The sequence below is a fragment of the Bacillus rossius genome, chromosome 18 (assembly GCF_032445375.1).
Source record: "Bacillus rossius redtenbacheri isolate Brsri chromosome 18, Brsri_v3, whole genome shotgun sequence".
In the NCBI taxonomy this organism is placed as follows: Eukaryota; Metazoa; Arthropoda; class Insecta; order Phasmatodea; family Bacillidae; genus Bacillus; species Bacillus rossius.
In genome coordinates, this window is record NC_086345.1 from 22,302,273 (window position 1) to 22,318,964 (window position 16,692).

Sequence of the window (16,692 nt, forward strand, 5' to 3'; positions counted from 1 at the left end):
GTATCTTGATACCTTGGATATTTAGTCAATAAATGGGACTGCTTTGTTTAGCTTATTTTTTTTTAAGTGGATAAAATGATGGAAGAAAAAAGTAAAATTATACATAGTTTACTTTTCTTACTGTAGTTTACGTGTGTTTGGACACTATAAACTGTGAATAAACTATAAAAGACACATCCATCAAATGGCATAGAAAATTTCACAATCTGTGTGATTGCATACATTAGCATTTTTTGTGATTATTTCTGCAGGGTTAAATACAATTAATCCCTGTCAAGATGGTCAAGATACTTTTTAGACTTTAATTGGGTAAAATTGTAAATATGTGTATGTCCAGTGCTAAATTTTTAAAACATTTTATGCAGGAAAATTTTTTTTAGTTTGGATTTTCAGAAGAGGGTTGTATTTAGATCAGTAGAAATAAATTCTAAACCTTGGAAATGTTGAAAAAAAAAAATATATTTTCTCTTTTTGTATCTGTGACTCAACAGTAACAAAATTCTTCAGTTTTCACATTCCTGCTGAGCCAACACATCTGCTGTTAATATGACTCTCACAATCATACTTTCACCACCGCCTTGCCAACATTCTTTCCCTGCAGCATCTCGATAAAAGCTGTCGGCATATTCTCGAAGCCTCTGGTGACCGTTTCGTTGTACTTAAGTTTGCCCTGTGACAAAGAACAAGCAATTTTAGTCTCAACTGATATCATACAACAAATTTTATGTATTTTGATTGACAAAACATGACCAAACATTGCATTTTTTGAAATCTTTTTGCTGTAAAATGATTGGATGTAGCTCAATGCAGTTTTATATTGTTTAAAACTGCATAAAAATTTCATTGTGTGTATAATATTTATTTAAAAAATTAAAATGCTTAAAACCTGACCTTAAAATAATAATCTAACTTTATTGGCCTTTTGCATACATAATTGAAACTTTTTACATTAAAACTGCATACATTAAGGAAAGTATTTTTATTGTGAATTGTGAAGCTGCATTTTTATGCCTGCTTGAGCTAGCGAGTTGTCACCAAATTTTAACGTTTTGGCCACCAGTGGGACAGCTGCTGCTGTTTGAAATGTTCACAAAATTCCGAATATGAGAACTCAAAAAATGTCCGAACTATCGATAGTGTGATTTTCAATGCCTGGCTGTTTGCATTAAAGTAGTTGATCATAGAAGCATACCCTATTTACCCTCATAAGGGTCACACCTTCGTATGGGTTGCACCTTTAATTTTAGGCAAAACAAATCCTAATATGTACACCACGAGGGTCTTCACTAGTTCTGCGGATACAAGTGAATTGGTCCTTTTTTCAGCTTATTGTCACGTATGAAATACGACACTGGCATTGAGCCTCGGATTTTCTTTTTCCGTTTACTACAGGGAGGTGAGAGACGACCCCCCCTCCCCCCACCTTTTCTCATATTTATGACCCATCAAATTCCCGCACTTCCTATATGTACCTAAATCCTAAAAGCCATTAAGTTAAAAAAAAATTTATGATTATGTATTTTTCTACTCCATCTTGCTATTACATTATCAGCAATATTCAGTATTTGTGGCAGTCATGCAGTCTTCAATTTCTGCTGTAAATTCATTTGGAATATTTTTTTACACAGAGATACTTAAAATCTATTGCTTCGTTAAATACAACAGTTGTCTGTTCATTAATGAACATAGCTAATTCAATTACTCCCATTCTAAAGAAAAATAATATAGGCAAGTACTTGAAGGATTTCTAATCCAAAAGGGAAGAGAAATTTTTATTGCTCAATGTATTGTTTTAGATACAGTTTTAACCAACCTTAGCGAATAGTTGGTAATAAAGTGTTTTTTTATATACATATATTCACTATAAAGAGGTTTTACTGTAATCATATTTCATACCAAACAACTCCTATGTCCACTCTAGGGACTGCGCAAACACTTTGTAGTAATGGTTCTTTTTTTTTTTTTTTTTGTTAGCTGGGTTTCTGTTAACGGAGTTTCACCATTACCAAACACCGTGAAGCCAACCAATAAAAATATCTGTAACGTCCGTACCTCGACGATCCATTGCAGCAGCTGGTTGATTCCCTCGAGCCACCGATTCGACCAGCGTTTGACAAGGAAACCTTCCATCTTGAGTTGTTTCCCGACAATTGCCCGTTGGATGATCGGAGCTGCAAGCCAGACACATCCAGGTACAACAGCTAGATTATGTGGTGAATTGCGATAACGACAAGCTCGTCTTAACATCGAAATGCAAGTTAAATCAGGGAATTAAGTAGCATTCAAGCAAAAATTAACTCGTATCATAAAAATAGCAATCTATGTTTGAAATTCATGGAACGTCGTTATATCAGGAACAAAATTTGTACCAAGTGCATGGAAAATTTAATTTAATTTTTTTTATTGTGCATCTCTTATTGAATCACTTTCAAACCACAAAATGCTCGGTATTTTATTAATATTTTTCTGAAAGTATCACATTTTAAACCAATTAATAAAGCAATCTGTTTAAATATAACAAGTTTATAGTCAAAGTAGTAAGGAGAATAAAAAAAAACCTGAATAACTGGAAATATCTCGGAAAACCAGATTAATTGGATTGAAAAAATGCAATATTGAGGCTAGGTTACAGGGAGGAAACAGTCCAATTTTAATATCAAAATCATTGTTTGCAGAACCATTAACAATATTTTGTATGAAACAAACTGCTGAGCATTTTAACTCCTTCAAAATATCCAGGAACAGGGAAAACTCTTATTAATGAGAGTTTTGCATTGACGGGTTTTTTTTATAACAGGGTTTTTACTTCATATGCAAGAAAATATGGTGTCAGAAAGCAAAAGTTATATTTTTTAAAAACTATTTGCCTTTAATTTTTAAAATTTTAATACAGGTTTCATGTCCATTAAATTGAACCGATGTGGAGTTAAGTAAGGTGTAGAATCAAAATTAAAATTTTTCAGTATTACACATCTCAAACAATTTTTATGAGTATTGCTTGTCTTCTGTGGTATGTTCATGAAGATAAATCAAAATATATTATGGCTAGCTTGTAGAGAGAAAAAAAAAAGTGAGTTGCAAAATATAGTAAAGTTTTAACACAACAATACTGCATCTAGGGTGTTATTCTGCAATTTCTTAGATAATGACTTGAAACGCAACCATTCCTGAGTTATTACTAACAGAAAAATGTCGTATTGCATGTACCTTCAGGCAAATTCGAAGGATCTTCGTTATAAGATGCAACTGAACCGCAGACCGAAATCCTTCCAAAATTGTTCATCTGTTTGATTATCGTACTGCTGAGTTTGCCTCCAACCTATGACAGTTCCCAGAACGCACTCACATGGCATAGTAACAAAATGGCAGCAAAGTGGCACACTATGTGCGTAGTTTGTCAAGTCATAAACATCCAATACCACATACAGTAGAGTCCCGCTAATCCGGATTAAATGGGACTGGACCATGTACTGTTCACAGAGCGTCAGGATTAAACAGAATTTACCTTAAAACGGGCGTAATGAAAGTTTTAGATGGGTAAAACTACAACGAACTGATGCAGGATTAACAAAACAAAACATATTCTCCATCTGGATCAACCATATTCCGGATGAGTGGAGTTCGGATTAGCGCATCTCTGTTATAGTTTGTGTTGTATTAAATGAAGTAAAAGTTTGCCTATGCAGATAATTTTAAATTTAAAGGTTCCAAACTTCAGACTTGAATGGAGCTAGAATTGGTATGCGTAACACACAACACGAGAACTTAAATGAACGAATATGAATAAGTTATAGAAAGCAACAAGACAGAAGAAAAAAAAAAGCTTAACATATTCCAAAAGCATGGTTATGCCTAGAGTCCCGTAAAAATGGTTTTATTTTTCCTTAAATTTCGTTTTGAAAAAATCAAATTTCGGTTTTATTTCGCTGTTTTGGTTTTTCATGTTTACTTTAACTTTTGAGAATGGTTTTATGACCTACAAGTTTTGCTTGGCTAAATAATAGTGGCACGGCGTATACTCGTATACTGCACTCTAAAGTCAACACTATTGGCAAATAAAAATTGTAGGCTTGAAACAGCTCGGCACGGCCCGGTGCCGCCTAGCGCGCTGCCTCGGCACGGCCCGGTGTCGCCTAGCGCGCTGCCTCGGCACGGCCCGGTGTCGCCTAGCGCACTGCCTCGGCACGGCCCGGTGTCGCCTAGCGCGCTGCCTCGGCACGGCATGTCTCAACTTAGTATTCTTTTAATATTTCTTGCTGCTGTTCTTTGTCCCGTTGACGCCGTATTCACTTGCTCTGCGGTCGTATTGCATTTGCTGAGAAGTGTAGTTACGGCAGTTAAAGGTCACTGATTTTGCTTATCAATCGGCGTAGTGCCATGTGTTCATGTTTACGAGTAGTAGAGGTGTAAAAGTAACGAAAAAAAGTGTACCCGTATGTATTCGTTACTATAACAATTAGTACTCGTTACTATCGTGTCGCTACGTTACTCGTTACTTCTGATACCGCATAACATGCAATGTTATGTTGCAGCAACGAATCGAGTCGTATTGCGTACGCGTACAGTATGACGTCACGTAAATAATAATAAATAGAATATAAACAATTAACAATATTTGATAATTAACAGTTTTTGTTAACCAAGAAACAATTAAATCTCATTAGAGCGGTTTTATTATATTATCTCTTTTAAGATAAAAACAACATAAAACGTGAAAATACGCGATAATAAATAACAAAAACATACATATTTCTAATTTGTAAAAAATACTTTCTTATAAACAGTAAAAAACTTGGACGACAAATTTCCATATTATACTTAATAAACAAACATCGTTCTTTGTAACGTAAATTCATCGAATATGCGCGCGCATGCGTAAAACATATGAAAAATGCGAGTAACGAAATCCAGCCGTGTGTAACGTTTCGTTACTCGATACTAGATGGCGCACCCGTTACTCAGTCAGTACCGAATACATACGGTTTGCTACACCTACAGCTCTAACGAGTAGGTTGCCAAGCCAGTCAAACGTAGTTGAAAGCATGAGGTTGTTAACTGTTCAACATGAAAGGAAGAATTAAAATTTTATATTTCTCTACAAGATTAATGTGTAAATACAGCGGGTTGAAAATCATGGCAGCTATATTGTGTTGAAAACATCGCCGGTATTTTTTATTAACTTTGTGTTGATGCTCAGGTACATTTTTCTCTTTTTAATTAGTTTATGATTGCAATTACTGCTTTCGTTTCAAATTGTAATGATTACGTGACGGGAATACTGTAAATCATTATTTACTTTCATTACTACAAAGCGGCCATGTTGAAACTTAGAAAAATGGCGATGTGCCGTCAACGTCGTGTTTACTTGTTTTTCGCGATGTCTTGCATGGGTGGTCTAATTCATTATTATCAGTTTTATTTCTCGATGCTGTGCGATTTCGGTGTTTTGTCGCGAATTAAGGTAAATTGCGGTGTTATTTCGCGATATCGCGATTCGCGAAATTTCCGTGTCTCTAGTTATGCCACATAACCCCAAAAATACTCACGTTATCAAAGTAACAGTCTATGCCGTTGGGGGCGGCTTTCTTGAGGGCTTCATCTATGTCCGTGGTCTTGTAGTTGAACGCATGGTCGAAGCCCAGTTCTGACGTCAGCCACTTGACTTTGTCGTCGCTCCCGGCGAACCCTATTACTTTGCAGCCTATCGGGATAAAGCACACCACCAAACCATGTGCAAGTCAGATGCAATACAGTGGAACGTCATTTCACAGCTTTTCCTTAAGCTACGCAAAGTTTATATAAATTTTTTTTTTTTTGTTTACTCTCTAATGCACTATGTTTTCAAGCATTCTATTTCTGTTACTGTATGGGTTTCCCTGGTTTACATTCTTTAGCTTCATTTCGGTAAATTTTTCCTTTGCCAGGGCTGAATGGAAATTTAGTTCCGTCGCATTGCTTGTCGTGCCTGGAACTGTACCAAAAATTACATTTTTTGGTCGCACAAAACCAAAATGTAATACAGTTCCTGTTATTTTCAGCAGGCTTATTTTTACTTAATCTTTAAGCCTGTATGCACTACAGTAGTTAACACAAATAAAAATAATAGATAACGTAGTCCCAATAATATTAAAAAAAAAACAATAAAACCCATTATTATTTTATAATTTAAGATTAAGTACTCTTAATCATTGGTGAATAGATTTGTTTTCATAGTTACAGGGTGGCAAGCAACAGGGAAATCAGGAAAAAGTAAAAAAAAAAAAAATGTCTAAGGTAGTCCAGGAATTTCGTAATAATGAAGATTCTTAAATCTCTGCTGTAACTTTTTTTTAAAATTTTGATTTGTACCAGTTCCACGTTCACATTCATTTTTACCCCTTTCCAACCCGCACCTTTAGGAACACCAGAAAAAAAGTAAATAAAACTGACCGATTGCGGTGTTAAAAGGAGGGAGAAAAAAACGGGGAAAAAAGTCTGTACTAAAACGTACAAGTGGGGTAAAAAAAGTCTGTATCAACAATTTACGTCGCTAAGATTCAATGGGATTTCAAACTGCCAAGGTCGCGGTTGATTCAGTACCGGCCCGCTACCCCTACTACCTTTGATCTTCGCTATCTGCCCCACAGTGCTGCCAACTGCACCGGCCGCGCCCGTCACAGCCACAGTTTCCCCGGCCTTGGGCTTGCAGAGCTCCAGGAAACCGAAATAGGCGGTGTTGCTGCAAACCAGGATATACACACACACACACACACACATACACACACATACACACACATATACACACATATATACACATATACATACACATATATTTACACACACTATATACACATATACATACACACACACACACACACATACATACATATATATACATATATATACACACACACACACAAATATATATATATATATATAAAACTAGAAATGGGCTGGTAGAATCTTGGAACTCTTGAATACAATCGAGTCTCTAGAATTGTAAAAATGTCAGAATCTTAAAGAAAAAGATTTGAATTAACGTTTCGAAGGGAAAAAAAAATTCAAAAAACTCAAAACACCGACAATGCTGAAGTTTTCCAGGTATTTTCGTGTTTTTTTTTTTTTTAATTCGTACCTATCGAATTACTGTTCCCCACAATATTGTTCCTTTGATATGCGACAATGCCAATAAAATTTGTAATATGTATTGATCTGGGAAACTCAAGTTTTGTGAAATGAACATTCAGTGAGCGTTGCAATCACAAACTTGTATCTTGCAAACTGGGAGACAGTGAATTTACAGTGATGGGAACAGATTAGTTGGAAAACTAAATGGCTCAGCATCACTCGTGCCACTTTAAAACCACTCTTGTTTACTGCTTCCTGAAGCTAGCCTTGGAATCCCTAAAGAGGAGAAGTGGGGGGGGGGGGGGGATTTATTTTTTGGTAGGCCTGGACTTTACCGCAGGGGCGTATACACAGTTTTGGGAGTTCGGGCTCTATGGGGGGGGTGAGGGGGGGGGGGTGTCTGGCGCTCATATCAGGTGGTCCGGGGAATTTTTAAAATACAGATGCAAAATGGTTAGTTTTGTGTCTTTCTGAGGGTAGTTAAGTCCAATACGTTTGATATATTAATGATAAGAATTATCATAAACGTACAATTGTATGCCGACAAAATACACTTTACATAATACCTATAAAGGTCACAGAATAAACTATTACGATTAAGCTTGCGTTAATATAAGGTGAACATTACAACACAACTTGTACGTTAATGTAAAATATTACAAATTTGCAGGAATTTATAGTTTCATTTCGTTGCAAACTGCCTGTATCAGAGGGGCTGATGATTACAGTTTAAGAAAAGTGAATTGTATTTTCCTAACAAAATTTCAAAATAAACCTTAAAGTTTAGTATAAATTATGGGTATTTTCATAAAAAAAGTCAAATTTCAAAATTTCAATTTTGAAAATGTTGGGTAGGCCCAGGCCCTTCTCCTCCTCTTCATTGGCTCATTGTAGGTTATGGGAAAAACGCTTAGAAATTATTTCCTTCGAAAATGATGGTAATACATAATGTCGTTTTTAAATAATTTGTTGACCATTGATTTATTCTTCTCTCTTACATCCTTTCACAAGTGATACAGTAGAAAATCATTTTTTTTTTTTCGAAGTACAGGCGTAGCCATCCTAAAATCCTACAATAATTGTATTATACATTCCCTAGCAGAGAAACTACAGTTTATGTGGTAGTTTTTTTTTAAATTTATTTTGAATTGGAATTAGAAATTGTATAAAAATTTTTTTAAAAATTTAATTTTGCCGTAAATTTTTTGTTGGTACAAACCTCATCACTTAAAATGTGAATTAAACCCATGGTCCCTTCAAAGTTTTGTACTGTCGAGGCTTGGCTGTAATTATTTTATTTGTTTTGGTGTGAATTGGTACACGCTCACCCCGTCATGCCCAGGACGCCCAAGGCCAGGGACTTGGACAGGCCTTTGAAGTCCGGGACGATGTAGGGCTTGGGCAGGCCCGTCAAGTCCTGCTTCCCCACGTCGACGACTGCCCTCTCCCGCCAGCCGAACTGCCCCACCACCAGCTTCCCGACGGGGTACGCCTCGCTCCGACTCTCCACTATCCTGGGAGGAACACGGAGACACTTTTTTTTACATGCTTTATATTAGCTTCACCTGTATGTTTGTCTGTCCGTCTGTAACTCTTTCGACTAAGAGTGAGTGGCTCATCACTGTAGAATGTCCCACCAATTTCATCACGTTCGTTAGCCGAGCGGTCTAAGGCGCGCGACTTCTGTGACGTCAGCTTTCGGATTCAGCAATCGTGGGTTCTACTCCCCGAAAAAAAAAAAAGTTTCTTTTTTTTCCCGGTAAATTCTAAGATTATATCCATAAATCTAACTGTAAATGATTCGGAGAGACTTTACCATTTCTTTGTGACGTTGCAACTCCAAATAGTTATCTCAGATGGTAATAGGTAGTGTCGGTAGCTCATTTCCCTATGATAATTATACATAAATATAGTTTAAAAAACTAAAAAAAACATGCTTTTAAAGAATATCAAACTAAAAAGTTAAAAATAAATATAGTTTAAAAATTTAAAAACATGCTTTTAAAGAATATCAAACTAAAAAGTTAAAAATAAATATAGTTTAAAAAACTAAAGAAACATGCTTTTAAAGATTATCAAACTAAAGCGTAAAAAATAATTTTAAAATTTAATTTATGACAATAGTATATAAGCAATACTAGTATAAATGAGAAAAAAGCATGGGGCGCTTAATGTACAAAAAATATGGCACAAAGCGCCTCAAGCTTTTTTCTCATTTATACTAGTATTGCTTATATACTAGTGTCATAAATTAAATTTTAAAATTATTTTTTACTTTTTAGTTTGATAATCTTTAAAAGCATGTTTCTTTAGTTTTTTAAACTATATTTATTTGAAATTATGATCATGACAATTACAATACTTACCAGCAGGGTCTCACTTAATTGTGATTTCAAGAAACAGTAACATTTTGCAATGCAAATATACATAAATACACACACACACATATACATACATATACAAATTCACACATATTTAAGTAAAATACATAATTGTTTGATGCCAAAATGCGTATCTGACTTATGACCATGTGACCGTGGATTTGAGTACTAATGGGTGGTTTTTAGGAATCTATAATTTGTATGCCATCACTAGAGTAAAGATTATATGATTAATAGTGGGAGAAAAAAAAAAAAAAAAATTGAAGTCAATCCAAAACCAAACACAAAAATTGAGTTAGTATACAGTATAATACCGAAATGCAACAAAATTCACCTCAATTACCTACGTCTGGCTATCAAAATAAAGATTTTATCAAAAAATTATGTACTAAGTAAATATTTAGTTTCTATGTACTACAGTTGTTTCAAAAATCTACTTAATAACACTCTAACACTGATTGGCTGACAGAAAACACACAGCCTAAACGGGAATATGGAGGAAATATTCCTTGAGTACCCTAAGGGTGCACTTAGGAGAGATTTTTTGTTTGAAAATGAATCACTAAAGGGGTGAAAATGGGTGGTAAAGTTTGTATGAAGCGAAATACCACTCATTGTCACTCATCACGAATTCTCAGGAACTACTTACAAGACCCACAGATTTGAAATTTGGCACATGTATTCCTTTTTCTACATCAGCTCCAGGGACGGGAGATGGGAACAGGGGGAGCGGGGGGGGGGGGGGGGGGGGGGGGGAATGATGTGTGGACATCAAAATACAAAATTTCACCTATTTTTCAAGCTATTGCATTTGTTGGTTCTTTCTTGATCTCCCGGGCAACGGCTATTGCATTGTTGATGCCTTCTGCGTCTCGTGATGACCAAGGCGGACTGTGGGGGCGTTAAAGATCAGAATTACCTGTTTTTCAAGTGTAACTCAGTAGTAATGTTCCTTATATTACATTGCCATCAACCGAGAACGAGGTTTTCCAAAATTCAGCTGGTTTTCAATAACTTTTAACTATAGCTACAGATTTTTTTTTTGTTATTTATAAAAAAATAAAGCATATAAACGCTATGTGGCGGGAAAAAAACCCCAAATTCTTGTTAAATAATTTTTGACTTCATACATAAAAATATTTTGGTTGAATTTTTCATCAGTGAGTCCCACTTGTTGTATCTATTGGTAAATAATTAAAAAAAAAAATTATTTCCCTTGAAATGTCGAATTGAAAATCAGATAATTTATAGACAGAGGGTATTTTTTGAATACTTGAACGCCCGCTCAGGTCTACGGTCACAACTGAATGAAACGGTACATCTTCAGGAGCTGCTAGTCAGAACGGAACAGATTGAGCCATTCACAACCATAAAGCAAAAATACATCAACCGCACGTTTTCTCACCTCGCAACCTGCGATCCAAACATCGTCGTTCCGACGGGATGGTTCACGGAATACGGCCTGGAAAAGAAAGCAGCGAATTAAAGAGATGGAGTCAAACATTGTAACGCAGTATTCAAGGAAAACAACCTCTCAGTAGTATTCTGATGCATGAAATTCAATAAGGAAATGATTACAAATATAAATACCAATACTACAAGTGCAAGAAGTTATTAGTAAAGTTCAATCATACTGTCACATTGGGTTTTTGTTACAACTGTCAAACAAAATATTTATTTACGGTAAGAATATCCCTCCTATGTCTTGGTCTCACATGCAAAAATGATTGTTTCTTATTGATGTGTACTGTTATAGCCAGGGGCGCAACAACAGGGGGGGGGGGGGCAAGGGTATTTTGCCCCCCCCCCCCCCCCCCCTCTGAAACCTTGAAGTGGGGGCAAACGGGGGCAAAGAAAGTGCTCTGTAATCAATTTTTAGATAATAAAACTGCTTAAATAGCACCATTTTCCACCTTGAAATAAAAATTTTCCCGGGGGAGGACCCCGGATCGATGATTATTTATAAATGTTATATCGCCCCCCCCCCCCCCCCCCCCCTTTTGGAAATTTAGTTGTTGCGCCCCTGGTTATAGCTACATCCATATGTAAAAAAATAAATTTCTATATTACAATTTTTGTTTTAATTTCCCAATCTCTCAATAAACTTGGAAGTTTTATTTAACTTAAGTTATTGATTTCTTTTGGGCATTTTTATCAAATCAAACTTGAATTGAATTGAACTAAGATTATACTACTGAAACTTTTATAGTAATTTCAAAATGTTAAATAAAAAAAATTAAAAAACTGGTTTGTGCCCAAGCCCTTAGTCTCTCACACTCTTTCACACACACACACACACACACACTCACACACACACACACACACAAATCTTGTAATCATGTTAATTTTTCTTTCAACTTTCTTAATTCTACGGTGTTATGAAAAGGACAGTATGTAACTAAATAAACATATGTAAAATTACTTCTCGTGTCACACTACTCACCTCATATATGGGTCCACGCTGAGCGCTACCGCTTCGACCCGTATCTCTGAAACCATCAATCCCTCGGTCATAAACGACACCCTCAATTTCCAAATCCAAAATTACAGAATTGCCTGACCAATTTTAGAAGTGAAACCGGTTAATTTTTTTTTACAGCCGGTAAGAGTTACATCGGAATCACAGGGTTGTGATGTGTTGTTCTTCAACGATTTGTTCAAAATGAATTAACCTTCGAGCAAACAACAGCATACAATTTGTATGCTGTGTAAAGAACCGGTTCTTTAAAGAGTCAATTACACGAAAGCTGAACACGATTCGAGAGGATATATAATGCAGAAAGAACAAGAGAAGAATAATCAGTAATCGCAATGTGGGCATTTCACATGTGCAAAGGATAACTGATCAAATGAAAAAAGGGTAACATTAAAGGAGTGGGGGTAAGCGACCCAAAAATTATCGCGTTACATTTCTTATTCATGTATTTGTCTAGGGTTCGTTTACTAAAATTATCTGTGAGAGCTTTCAAATTGTGTTCACGCACAATCATTTTGTATCAAATAGGCATTTGGAATTTTAAGATATCCATGTCGGAAACACTAGGCCAGCTGTCTAGATGTAACGGATCCTCGAAAGAGTGAACGAGTTGAGTCTCGAGATGTTCCAGATCCCGTTTTCGGTGGCCAGAACTAAAAGAACGAAATTAACAAACCATTTCCACACGGAACCGATTCGAACGAATTTGATTCTGTCAGTTGAATTGTTCTGATCGTCCCTAGTGAGGAGGTAAAAGTGGACAGCAGGTTTTCGTGTGAATCGCAGATGGCGGGGTTGCTGGAAGATCTGGTGGAAGCGGCGGATTGGGGGGGGGGGGGGGGGGAAGCAGACAGACACAATTTTCATAGATTTTGAAAAGGCGTTTGATCAGATTCTGCACAAGAGGCTAATGGAGAAGGCAGAGTTTTTGGGATAGCAGCAGGACAGGATGATAAGTTGGGTAGGAGACGACCTTATGGATAGAAGACAGGAGAGTGGTGGCTCTAGACTTTACGTTTGAGGGGCCATGATATTTTGGAGAGGGGCCTTAACGGGAGCCCAGAAAGGCAGACACAAGAGCCCCCAGATAAACAATAACTCACGTCAGACAACAGGGATTCTGGGTAAAATCCAAAAATAGATGTGACATAATCGAGGCTGGGTGATGTTGCCATGAGCGCGCTTATTATCATCGGTGAATGATGCCCAGGCATTTAGAAGAAGTGATAGCTTATCTCTTTATCAGATTCCTTTCTGGGAGATGATCTATCTGGCTCTTCACTGGTCGACAAAAGCCAAAGAAGACTCCTTGCGAAAGCACTATATAAAAATTCAATTACACCAGTTTGGAATAAATTTTTTTGGACAGAAACGTTTAGAATAGTACAAATATGTACAGAATGCGCAAGAATGTTAAGACCTTAAGTGTGATTATAATCAATAAAATTAAAAATAGTATAGTGCAACGGAGCAAAGAATTAGAAGCGGCAGCAAGAAATCGTAAGCTGCACCTTGACCTGAAATAGTAATTATTAAAATAATATTAAGTAAAATTACATTCTTAAAAATAAAACTTGTAATGGCATTACACCCTACTGAATATAACCACACTGAGAAAGATGAAACGAGAACTATTGATTATAAGGCAAATTCCTCTGAAGCCCTACCTTGGAAAGTTTTAAAATTAAACTCTTTTGAGACAATATTTTTAACTTAACTTTTTAACTTAACAACTTAAATTTTGATCATTATTTTTACTAGTTTGGCTTGATAAAATAAATAATCTATGGTAACAAAAAGAATGAAATATCATAACTCCTCGTTCCTTGTTTTATTTCCCCCTCCCCCTCCCCCAACATAGGAAAAAAAGTTGGGAAGGGGGGGGGGGGGTCAGCTCCCCTTTCCCCACGGAACATCTTCTCGCTTCTGTCTTTCGTCACAATTTGTGGTAACCAGTTTTCCACAGACGTTGAATAAGGACTACACTCCATATACGTCTGCATTTGAAGTGTGCAAACAACTGACATTGCATGCAAACTATGTACTAATTTTTATTTGAGAATTTAGCCATGTCGGGAAGTAACTTGAATGTTACGGACCGTGACGTGCTCGGATCCGATTGGAGAACCCAACTCACCGCCGTCTTTCAAATCTGGTAGCTCCTCTTCCACAAGCTCGAAGTCATCCTCCTTCGGCTCACCGACAAAATGCTTAGCCAGGACGAATCTCCGTGCTTTCACCATGACTGCTGCTGTTTACTCGCACGTACTGTGAAATATAACATTTATAATCTGCACTTCTTACTAGAGCTGTAGCAAACCGTATGTATTCGTTACTGAGTAACGGGTGCGCCGTCTATATACGAGTAACGAAACGTTACACACAGCTGCATTTCGTTACTCGCATTTTTCGTATGTTTCGCGCATGCGCGCGCATATTCGATGAATTTACGTTACAAAGAACGATGTTTGTTTATTAAGTAAAGTATAATTTGGAAATTCGTCGTCCATTTTTTACTGTTTATTAAAGGTATTGTGTGTGTAGACAAAGTTTGAGATTGGAACAGAAACAACGTAAGAAAGTATTTTTTCCAAATTAGAAATATGTATATGTTTTTGTTTTTTATTATCGCGAATTTTCATGTTTTTTTATTATCTTAAAAGAGATAATATAATAAAGCAGCTCTAATGAGATTTAATTGTTTCTTGGTTAAGGGTGTATGACCCGTACCAAGTCATGATTTTAGATTTATATTAATCACTGATCAACTTTTAGACATTTTCAATCGTTTAACTTTCACAAAATGAAAAATATATATAGTTTCATACTTTTTGCATAATTAGCTGCCAAAGTTACATTTTTAACCTTTTTGGGTTGTACAAATAACGAGAATTTAATTTATTGCAGAACTGAAACTTTTTAGGATTAACTGCAATGCCACTGGCTACTTCAAGAAATGGTTTGCATTTCTATCACAAAAACTCATTTCATGTTTCTTGGCTGTCCATACAGTTTTGAGAATTTTGAAATGTCAGGTAAAATTAATTAATATTTTCTGAAAGAAATGCAAACTGGTCGACTACAGCCAAAGAAAACTCCTTGCGAAAGCACAAAATAAAACTTCAAATACACCATTCAGGGATAAAAAATTTTTTGTTTTAGACAGAAACATTTTTAGAATGCAAATATCTACAAAATCTGCAAGGTTTAAACACCTTAAGTATGATTATAATCAATAAAATTAAAAATAATTATAGTGCAACGTAGCAAAGAATCAGAAGCAACAGCAAGAAATCATAAGATGCACCTGGACATGAAATACTAATTATCAAAATATTAAGTAAAATAAATTCTTAAAAAATTAACTCATAACGGTGGAATATAACCAAATCAAGAAAGTTAACACGAGGACTATTATGGGAAAAATTCCTGTAAACAGACTAAAACTCTGCCATCATACTTTTATTTTTTAAGAATTTAATGTTCTACATAATATTTAATTAATTAGTATTTCAGTTCAAGGTGCAGCCTATAATATACGTCAAAATTAACGAAGCCAGGAATAGTTGTGGTAAAACCACCACACACTGGTGGAAACCTTAGTCGAAGAACTGATAGCGTTAGCTGGGACACACATTTATCAACAGTTATTCAAATTGAAATGAAATGGATTGAGCTTAACAGTTTGCCCCATTTTGTTCACACTGAGGTCATCAAGAGATGATGAACAACGATGAGCTGTAAAAGAAGCACTGACATAATGAATCAGTGAAAGCAAAAGGGAATACAGTCAAACCTCAATAAAACAAATCTGAAGGGACCACAATTTTGTCACCTTGTAATAAAAATCATAATCACAGGTTATTTTCTGAAGCATTGTACGTACGTGCTTTTATTATATGTCAAAATTTTTCAATTATTTTGACTTCATAGATGTTAGTCTTTTCGTTTAAATTTTTTTGTCATAAGAGTCCCATTTGCAGTATACATTAGTAAAGTATAATTTTTAAAAAAATTTATCTGTTTTGAAATGTCGAATCAAACATCAAATTTTTCTTATATTTGAAGTATTTTTTGAACTGCAAATCCCTAATTAATACTTCGAAATAATATGTAGTTACAATGAATGCCTAGTGCTAGTTTACATTTTTATGAGCCAAATATTTGAGCTGAATCTGTGAGTATAATTCTAACCTGGAGTAAATTTGGAGTCTGTGGGTTCTCCAGATGTGATGTGAGGTGACAGGCTTTACTGTGCACACTAGTATCACCACAGGTAGACTCCACGGTTTTTAAACCAAGACAAACAGTCTTGGCTATGATAAGCTTTCGAAGAGTACTTCTCCGCAGTGACTAGACAGATCTTTATCACGAAACCAACTCAAGGGAGTGACTCGGCAGTCTTATCACACAGCCTGCCAGCACTACGGACCAAGGCCAAACTTGTTATCACACGGAGAGTGTGTTAACAGCCCAACTTTGTCACCTTCCGTTCTTGTTGGCGGATTTGGAACGTAGAACGGGAAGAGGTGAAGGTACAAAATAGGTCTCTCGCAGATTTTTTTTCATGTACTTTTCCTGGTTTACAGTTGTGTAAATGCATCCAAATATTTTTAATGCAATTATTATTACCATGTCTTAAATTTTACACAAATACAAAACACTTTCGATGTCTTCAGAATGTTTACATCTTTTCCAGATGGTCTTTATATTCAAAATTTAAAAAAA

General features: G+C 35.8%; 1 protein-coding gene across 2 annotated transcripts; it reads right to left on the minus strand.

Moving 5' to 3' along the window:
* Positions 1-439: 439 nt before the first annotated feature.
* On the minus strand, positions 440-16,364 carry LOC134541290 (prostaglandin reductase 1-like). Of its 2 annotated transcripts, XM_063384608.1 has the most exons (10): positions 16,159-16,364; positions 14,102-14,232; positions 11,932-11,977; positions 10,894-10,950; positions 8,436-8,621; positions 6,600-6,718; positions 5,547-5,701; positions 3,208-3,319; positions 2,053-2,171; positions 440-670 (listed from the first exon to the last, which is right to left on the minus strand). In XM_063384608.1, exons 2-10 carry the CDS (start codon positions 14,205-14,207, stop codon positions 560-562), a joined length of 1,011 nt encoding a protein of 336 aa, XP_063240678.1. In that variant the 5' UTR covers positions 14,208-14,232; positions 16,159-16,364; the 3' UTR covers positions 440-559. The 2 variants fall into 2 exon arrangements, with proteins under 2 accessions (XP_063240678.1, XP_063240679.1); XM_063384609.1 differs by lacking the exon at positions 3,208-3,319 and having other exon boundaries at positions 16,159-16,331.
* Positions 16,365-16,692: the final 328 nt, after the last annotated feature.

Excerpts from the sequence above, each read along its gene's own strand:
- LOC134541290 (XM_063384608.1), bottom strand. The coding sequence starts at position 14,207 with ATGGTGAAAGCACGGAGATTCGTCCTGGCTAAGCATTTTGTCGGTGAG. Across the intron at positions 11,978-14,101 it reads ACCAGATTTGAAAGACGGCG|AGATACGGGTCGAAGCGGTA; the intron begins GTGAGTTGGGTT and ends TGATGGTTTCAG. Across the intron at positions 10,951-11,931 it reads AGCGTGGACCCATATATGAG|GCCGTATTCCGTGAACCATC; the intron begins GTGAGTAGTGTG and ends TTTCTTTTCCAG.